The 9,404-nt window shown below is 28.2% G+C and overlaps 1 protein-coding gene across 3 annotated transcripts in view; it reads right to left on the bottom strand.

Annotated features, from left to right (window-relative positions):
- Positions 1 to 250: 250 nt before the first annotated feature.
- LOC108748605 (dopamine N-acetyltransferase-like) overlaps positions 251 to 9,404 on the bottom strand; it is a 13,602-nt gene continuing 4,448 nt past the window's right edge. Inside the window, exons 1-4 of one of the 3 annotated variants that reach the window (XM_018486844.1) lie at positions 3,771 to 3,991; positions 3,191 to 3,458; positions 656 to 875; positions 251 to 558 (exon numbers count right to left, since the gene is read on the bottom strand). In XM_018486844.1, coding sequence (XP_018342346.1) covers positions 360 to 558; positions 656 to 875; positions 3,191 to 3,458; positions 3,771 to 3,797 — 714 coding nt within the window. In that variant the 5' untranslated portion in view covers positions 3,798 to 3,991 and the 3' untranslated portion in view covers positions 251 to 359. Of the gene's footprint in view, positions 559 to 655; positions 876 to 3,190; positions 3,459 to 3,770; positions 3,992 to 5,628; positions 5,750 to 9,404 lie in introns of those variants that run through there. The other 2 variants (XM_018486846.1, XM_018486845.1) reach the window with 2 other exon arrangements.

Below are 9,404 nucleotides of genomic sequence, written 5' to 3'. Positions count from 1 at the left end.
CATTATATATATATATATATACATAGATCTCAGCGATAAATATTTATCAATAATACATTTTTTGCGCATGTATAAATGTACAGACATCTATGCTATCTCAAATCTAATCATTATTCTTAAAGTAATTATTGTATTTACAATGATTACATTTAGATATAACGATGTGCATATTTTTATACACATGCAGTAAATTATAAAATATATTTTATTTATTTTTTTTTACTATAGTAACACTGCTATATATTTTTAATATAAACGACATAAGATAATAATATATTTTCTTATTATTCTTTACACAAACTTTTGTTCATTCCAAATGTATACTACTCTCTTGAATTCCATATCTTTCAACTTTATTTTTATAATTTCTTTACATATGAGACAGCCGCTACGTGTGGCGATACAGGTGAAAAGATTGGTTTTCCATCCTCATCCACGTAGTCCTTATAATTAATTTTATATATCTGCTCGTAACCAAGTCGTTCGCACATCTTAGCGGAAAAAACGGACGTACAGTCTGCCCTGAGGTAATGATATCCTTGTTCCTTTGCCATTTCCCTGCAATTTATAAGTAAATCAAGAAGATATCGTTCGCTCTCTTAAACGCATCTCTAACTTTGATCGATCTTTGAACATATCGCAAAATAATATTTACGCTGTTTTTCCCATCAGAATCGTCCCGACACCTCTTCCTCTCCAATTTGTGTCCACCGAAATTATTCTGACCTCCAGAATGTTTAAATCTCGAAATCGTCCACCCATGTTTACACTTTTATCCAGGTGATGCAGTAATCTCAATATTTTCTTAAATTTCGCGTTTTTACACGAACGTATATATTCTGGTTCTTCATTTGATAGAGGATTATCCATTTTGCCTGTAAAAGGTAAATCCATATCAATCTACAACTACATGAATAATTCATAGATATTAAAATGTGTTTAATAATTAACGTTTATAGCATGCACATATCCTTAAAAAAATTAACATTGTTGATGCACATCATGCATACAAATTTTCTGGGATAAACTTCAAGGGACTCTCATAAAAAAATTAACTTTTGTTAAGGAAATTGTATTCTCTGACACAATTAAGGAGCTATTTATTCAATTGCGACGTTCAGATGTGACGTCTGACAATAGTTCACGTTTTTTTATTTTGTTTTTGTAAAAAGGTATCTTACAGTCAATCCGAATGAGGACATATATAGCTCCTTAAAAATACATTAGAGGAGACTACAGGTTCCTTAATGAAAATTTTTTTATTGATCTCTATTATGCTTTAAAATTTCTCCTAAAGGTGCTGAAATATTTTGTAGTTATTAAATTAAGTCGATAAAATAAGACATATACGCATATAATTGCTTTATTATTGATCATTTGCAATAATTTTTAACATTCCGAACAAGTTTTTCTCGATTTATCTTACATTTCAATATTTATTGGGTAAAATCGAAAAGTTATTTTAAATATATTCTTGTGTATATAATATTACATATAATTTGTATAAGCATGTCTTATCATGCATTTTGCATGTTATCTTGACAGCTGTCAATTATAAAGTGGATAATAAACCACAAATTAATTAAAATATAATACGGAAATAATGTATAAATGTATAATATGTAACGAATGTTTAAAAATTCTTTAATATTTTAAACATAATTTAATAATTATTATGTTTAAATAATTTAATTTGTTTCATCATTTAACAATAATTTAGATATCTTTTAAAAATATTTTTGTCATAAAAAAACTAATTCTAAATTACTTATTAATTATAAATTATTTAAACCAATTCTAAATTACTTAAACATTTATGTGCAATAGCAGTCGTGTTATCTAATAAAACTTACACTTATCTGAATATAAAATCTTACTGAAATCTCACTGTCTGAATATGAAACGTGTTATAGCTGTATTTCCAGTTTTTAATGAAGGAATTATATTTCTCGACTCTTGTGTTACGTGATCTTTTTTATAAACTTTGCAAATTAATAATTCTGCATAATAAACGATAAAGCGAATGATATCTAAATAAATTCAGTTAATGTTTCTATATGTTTTCTGATAAATTATAAATCTATTATTGCTGCATCAATAATATTTTTCGTTTATAAATTTAATGTTTTTAAATATTTTTATAGATATATTTTTTATTCTTTTTTCTCTTTCCTTTTTTTTATTTAAAAATATTAAATTTAAAAAAATTTAAATTTTAAAAAGCATCTCCTTTTGTGATTTTTAACTTTGCTACTTTTGCTTCTGCTGCTCTATTTAACTTAAGCTGTTATTTACATATTGTATTATTTATTCATATTGTTGATTTTAAATCGCATTTTAAATGTATGTGATTAACATCTTCGCAGTACCGTTAACGATTTGTACGTGTAGGATGTATCGTTTATGAATGCGATTTTCGAATGTCGTGTAATAGTTTGTGCATTTTAATGTAGATATTTATCAGCAAATACATGATGAATTATCTATTTTGAGTCACAACCGGTATCGGATAATAACTCACGGTATTATTCGAGATCCGTAGTATTTTACGTAACCTCACGATACCGTTATATTTCTTTAGTCTCTTCTCTCGATGTGCATTTATTTGAATACAGTTAAGATACGTTTCAAATTAACTGACAATTTTTCTATCTACTCAAGCGAGACGACACATCCATATCTCAAGAAGATAAAGATAATACATACGTGCACATTTTTTTTTCTTTTATCTTTCATATATTAACAAATATAAATAAATTTATCTAAAGAAACATTAATATATGTATATTAATAAATATAGCTTCTTTACATTTTATAAATATGAGAGATCAAATTAATAAGAATAATATTTAATAAAATATTATAGACAACAGTCGATGGACAACAAATAATAATATAATAATTTGAATCACTTTGATGTTATTGTCAAAATGGAAATAAATATTCAGTATTTTTGTCGATAAGAAATTTTTTTTACGTCACTTAAAATTCTTTTCTGAAAATATGTACTTGATGACTATTACTTAGAAGATGCGATTGATCAAAATGACATAAAACGAGAAACGAAATTGTAAACACGATGCCAATTCGAAATGTTTTTCAAAACATTGAGAAAAAAACATCGTCTTTAGAAAGAAGTGTTTAATCGAGTATTCATAAAGCTAACAAAACATTGCCACTACAGCTTTACCATTGAGCAGAACTCCAACGATTGTACCACTCGCGGAAACTGCCATTAGACTCATGTTATTTTCAAATGAGGCATTGCAACAGTATTCCTCTAGTTCCGCACAAGTACTGTCTTCACCTTCCGGAATCAATTGAATGCTCTGATTCAGCGGCTCATCTCTGAAGAAGAACCTTCTTAAGAATTTCAGCACTCTCAATTTATCATCCTTATTAATTATCTCGATATGATAATCCATACTGTTGCTGGATCCGTCAGCCAAATCGGCCAACTAAAATAAAAACGTTACAAAAATAAGAATATTAATTGTGAGACTTTACAAAAATTATTCGACACTGTAAGAAAAGATTATAACATTATAATACAATTTTATATTTAGAAATTGATATTCTTGTTTTTTAATTTATTAGTTTATTATTTAAATTTGTTTAGAAATTATTTTAAAAAATTAAAAGCGTTAATATTTATTTAATTAATATTTTACAATAAAACGAAGATGGGAGACATTTGACGAGATTAACTGACAAATTATTGAATGTTGCCATTTATGATTGATGTACATCTTATTTAGACCTGATCGTACCTTGGGGTACATACTTAATCGGAACATGAGACACGCGTCGTTCAATTCCTATACAATAGGAAATGTAAATTCAGCGTAATTTGCGCGGAACGCTGCAATGCACATACGATCCTCGAGTCGAGAATTCAGAAGAGACTTTTATACATAGAAATGATTAATGATGCGCCAGCTTATTACACTGTACGTCATGTAGATATGCGTGAGACAGTCTCATTTATTCAATACGTTCTGTCACGAGCAACCATTCCGCGGTCAACGTCGTCCAACGCTAATTTGTCATTGATCTATTTTCAAGCAGTGATTTGTAAGAGTTGATAAGACTGTCTACGCATGCAGATGCAATGTACGCTTTCAGTAAAGTTGACGTTATTTGTCGTTATTTTGACGTCGAAATGTTAAACACGTCATTTTGTCATCAAAATGACGACAAATAATGTCAGCTTGTTGAGTCTGATACGGTTTAGAAATACATAGATATGTATATAAAATAACGTAAAATTAAAAATCCTCTGAAAATGTTTAGAAAAATGTTTTTAATTTGATTTAATTTTTTTTCAATTTTGATTCAATTTTTTCTGATATTACACAAATGTCTTCTGAGACGTTTTACTCTGCTGCTATGTGATATCATGACGTGTTATTTAGAACGTAAGGAAACCTTGCAGAATGCAAAACTCCTTTGCCTTGAATGTTACACCGTTATTGTTCATCGTCGTATAATTTAAAATGTCCTTCTAATAAGTCATTTAATCATTTGCTAAATTATAATTTAAAATAATCGCTTAATTGCTTAATGCGCTGATAATATGTGTCGCATTTAAAGGAGCCACTCTCTGAATATTACGCGTCATTACATTTACAAAAGGATATAATTGTGTAAGACGCATTGTCATCGTTCGAGTTACGTCATGTCAAAGGGAGCGTGTCAATACTTACATTAAAAGTTCTTACGGTTTTTTTCAGCGTAATTAATAATCTGCATAATAATTTCTGACACCCTACAATTACCGTGAGAAAATGATTAGATCATCTCGCACGAAAGCACTGCATTTACGCGTACATCATCACCAAAGAATGAAACTCATTCTATCCTTTAGAAAAGTATAATTTATTTAGGAAGAATATCATACTCGAGCAAAAATTGAAAACGGTATAATTTTTCACAGATACATGCACGACTCTCTTTTGACCTTTGGGAGTCACTAATAATCTTTTGACCTAAGACATAACCGTATCTCTCGATATGAACATTTCGAAAGTATATGCAAAAAAAATCTTCATATTTTTTTCGTAAAATAATATAGCAATATTTTAAAGAAAACACGCGAATGCATAATATATATGACGAAAATAATAAAAAAGAACTAATAAATAAAGACTGATACATTCTTATAAATAAAATAATATTCACGGTATAAAATATTTATGTGAATCATTTTTTGAAATATTTTAATAAAATATTTTAGAAATATTTTATAGATATTTTAAAAAATTGCAAACATTAAAATAAGAATCTTAAATATTTCATGAAAATATTTTAGAAATATTGCACAAATATTGTAAAAAAAAATATTTCAAAAACTTTGATTTCCTGAACTATTTATATTTTAGAAAGATTTTATAAAAAAATCTCTTTTATGAAATATTTCATGCTGCATGGGACTGTTTATCTATTCAATTGGGCTCAAGAGATGTTTTATCTTTAGTCACAAACAAGTAGTGCTTCAATAATTATATCTCTTCCGAAATAAAGTGGTCGACGTATTATCCCAAAAACATCAAATACTAATTTAGTCTTTAAAATGTCAGAATATGCGCGAATTATCATTTTCTTATCTCAACTTATTTAACTTCTTACCGAATATCTCGTAATCTTTGGTGCATCTTTTATAAAATTGGTGGTGGTCTTGTCGTTATCGATGCGAATCGCATTAACCCGATTTGATGCACGTACGTTCTCCATGATGAACAATAAGATCCGCGAGCTTTACTACACTTTAGGCAAATGTACAAATTGTAACTGTGGAAGCAAGTTCTCCAAGCTCTAACAACGTGATGCTCGATTGTTGTCGACGAGGTGGTAATCTAACACTGCGCATTGTAATAGAACGCCGACAGTCTTATATACGCTCCATAACAGCAACAGGCGTTCTTGCAGGTTCAGGGACAACTAGATATAGTTTAGGGTACTTAGGATCTGTAATGCCCCCGTTTTTAATATCATAGGATATTATCTATATAAACCAACCTTGAATCGATCCGCAATGATCATATAATTATACCATATAATTGTATAATTTTACAACGATTTATTACGATAAACTGGATTTTATTTTTTACTATTTTTTAAGTTTTCCAATAAAATGAGTTACATTATCAGAGAAGACCTGTGCTGAAGAAAATAGTTAGCTAAAATAGAAAATAGTAAATACATATTTTTAGTGTAGAGGAAACATTAAAATAAGATTCATTAGAAATATAAATATATATTTATTTAAAGGATGCGTTTATAGAAGTATTATTTGAAATAAATATTTTGTAGTAAATATAAGGAAGGCAAATAATATTTACTATATACATTTAATTGAAATAAGATAATACTTATTTGACATTTTGATATTTCATGGTTAAATAAAATAATTCTATTTTATATTTTCAATTTACTATTTTCTATTTCTTAACAGTACAAAATTAAAAAATAATAATAAATAAAATAAAAAACAGCATGTGTTTCATAGATACATAGAGTAGGACATCCCAGACTTCGCGTGACATCCGTCACCGAAATTATATAAATTCATAAGAAATATTATTAGGAAAAATCGTCTTGACCGAATATGGCGAATATAATATTTTTATTCATGTATGTTTAATCCAAGTGGTCTATTTTCACTTGAGAATGCTCATAAAGTTTTATCAGAACTTTATGGCTTTATGGCTTTATAGCTTAGAATTAACAACAATTTCATATTATCACGAATCTAGTTCGTGATATACGCATACAGAATTCTGACGATTTGCTATTCAAAGTTTACGAAGTGTGCAACGTGTAACTGCGCATGTTGCATACGAAAATAAAAAATAATTTCTACTTAACATCGTCGTCAATTGTCAATTGTAAGTATTGTCATTAGTGCAAATTGCAAGAGATAATATGCGTCCTTGTAGTTTAACACTCGACCATACTTGTTAATTCATGTAAGACATTAACTGACATTAACTAACATCGAAAAGCGATTGAATTAATTGATATTTGTATGAGACTTAATCGATGTTCACAACTCATCAATTTTTGCTGGTAAATAGTAGATTCTTAATGCGATAGAAAATTAATATCGCTTCATTGCGCTATTTAAAACTTTAAATTATAATAATCGAATGCGATTATTACTACCACAATTTGCTTATTGTAATTTATATTGTATATCGAGGTTAAAATTTCTCATATAGTCAGTTTTCTCAAAGTTTTATCTTTATGATTGATGACCAGATTTCTAATTAGAATTGCATTTGGAGATTGAGAAGGCCAATCCATTGATTAATACACTAAGAAATGCAGTGTTTAAAATGTTTACGTTTAAGATGTTACGTTTAGAACATCTTTGTAAAATATACATTTAATAATGAAAAAACCGTATTAATATTTCAATTTTACACGTTTTAATGTTTTAAATCCAAATACATAGTGTTTTGTTTATTGAAAACCTTTAAAACTGAAACATCTTTAAGTATTTAAAAAAATGAAAACAAGAATAAACATTTTAATGTCTTAAAATTAAACACTTTTTTTGTGAGTATGTCATTTTTAGTTTGCAAAAAAATTTCGAAAAAGCACGTCTGATAAAAAGCAGAATAATATACGTAATAATAAACTATAATAATGGTGATTGAATGCCATAATAATTGTAAGTAAATGCATGTTATAATTAATGAATGTAATGTACTTTCAAAATATAACTTTAATTTTTAATATATTCGGTTTCTTTTAGAGAATTGTTGATGACGTTCTTGTGCCACTGACTGTATATCCCTTATCTGCATGTACATTTTTACAGTGTTGCTGTTGATGTCGATTGTTTACGTCCTTACACGAGCAATTGTGCTACTATAGAGAATGGAACATGCCAAAGACAACGACTTTCCAATCGATCTATCTACTTGAAGATAATCATAACCGTACATCTGAAATCGAACATGGTATTTTGAAGATCACAGTTAGAATCACGTAGTTTAAGATTATTCTAAATATATGTATGACTTTCTCTTCTTATCTATTCTCATCTTAACCCAAACAGTATATGTAAAATCAGAGTAATGTAAAAATATACAGTAATGTCTACAATTGTTCGCGTTATACTTATCATAAAAGGAGGCGAATAACGCGATCGTTTTCTAGTCCACGAAATCAATTTTTCTGTAATAAAAGAATCGATAAAAAAATCGTTTATTAACTTCTATGATTTTTGATCGACTAAATACACTGTTCGTTTTCGTTGCAAATAATCTATTAACAAGCTAATACTACTTAGCGACTGAATAATTTAAATAGCATGGAGGTATAGCAGGAATTACGAAGCATCTTCATGGCCGTATATGTTCCTCTACTGTGTGTCCTTTGATCGTGACACTCGATAAGCTAAGACTATAGACAATCGATAAACGATCGACACAATGAAACCTAACAGCTTCAATAAAGTATATTTTCTCATGCATTCCTCACAGCCTTTCAAATTGGAAGAGATAGCGAATCCTGAATGAATATGTTATAGCTAGTTTCCACGTTCGATTGGAAAAGGGAGCAAAACAGGCGATAGTGAGGTTTTGTGAAGAGTTGCTCAACAGGAGCCTTTAGAGGATTTATATCAAAAAGATAAAAAAGCTGTCCTTGAAACACAGGGTGAATTGTGTGATTCAATTGCCTTGAATGTCTGTTGTTAGAACCGATTCAAATTTTTGTGGTCTCGAACAGTTTTATGCGAACAGAATAATAAATCATTGCATATTTATTACTGATGCGAATGTCATTTATTTTTTAATATCGTACTTACAATTACTTGGCACGAAACTCAATCACTGTGTGCTAATGTCTATATATCTGTCCGTACAAATATCCTAATATATTTTATTCTATTATCTGTTAAATATTATTTATTAAAATATTATACTCGTGATAGATTAATAAAATTAAGAAAAAAAGTAGATGAATAACGTAACAAATTTTGTATGATAACATTTGCTAACGCATATTTTCTAATGTTGCAATCGAAAAAAATATCAAATGATAAAAATATCTCTGAAATATTAAGGATAAAAAAAGAAGATCAAAACAATAATATTAAAAATCATTTATAGAAATAACATGTTTAATTTTTTTCGAGTTAATTTTATTTTTGGATTTTACAATCATAATCTGTTGAGATAAGATAAAACAATTTAACGACCGATAGACCTCGAGGTCAATCAATGCGAATTGCTATAATTTATTATTAAATGTACATATTATTCATTATGCATATATAATTCTCCGACCAAAACGAAAGCGTTTTCTGACGCACTTTCAATAGTAGAATTCCTTTTACTTATAATAAAAATGCTCATATGCTTACATAGTAGGGGAAAATTGAATCGTACCAA

Source organism: Trachymyrmex septentrionalis, unplaced genomic scaffold (assembly GCF_001594115.1).
Source record: "Trachymyrmex septentrionalis isolate Tsep2-gDNA-1 unplaced genomic scaffold, Tsep1.0 scaffold24, whole genome shotgun sequence".
Lineage (NCBI taxonomy): Eukaryota > Metazoa > Arthropoda > Insecta > Hymenoptera > Formicidae > Trachymyrmex > Trachymyrmex septentrionalis.
This window is presented reverse-complemented; position numbering and strand designations above follow the sequence as displayed.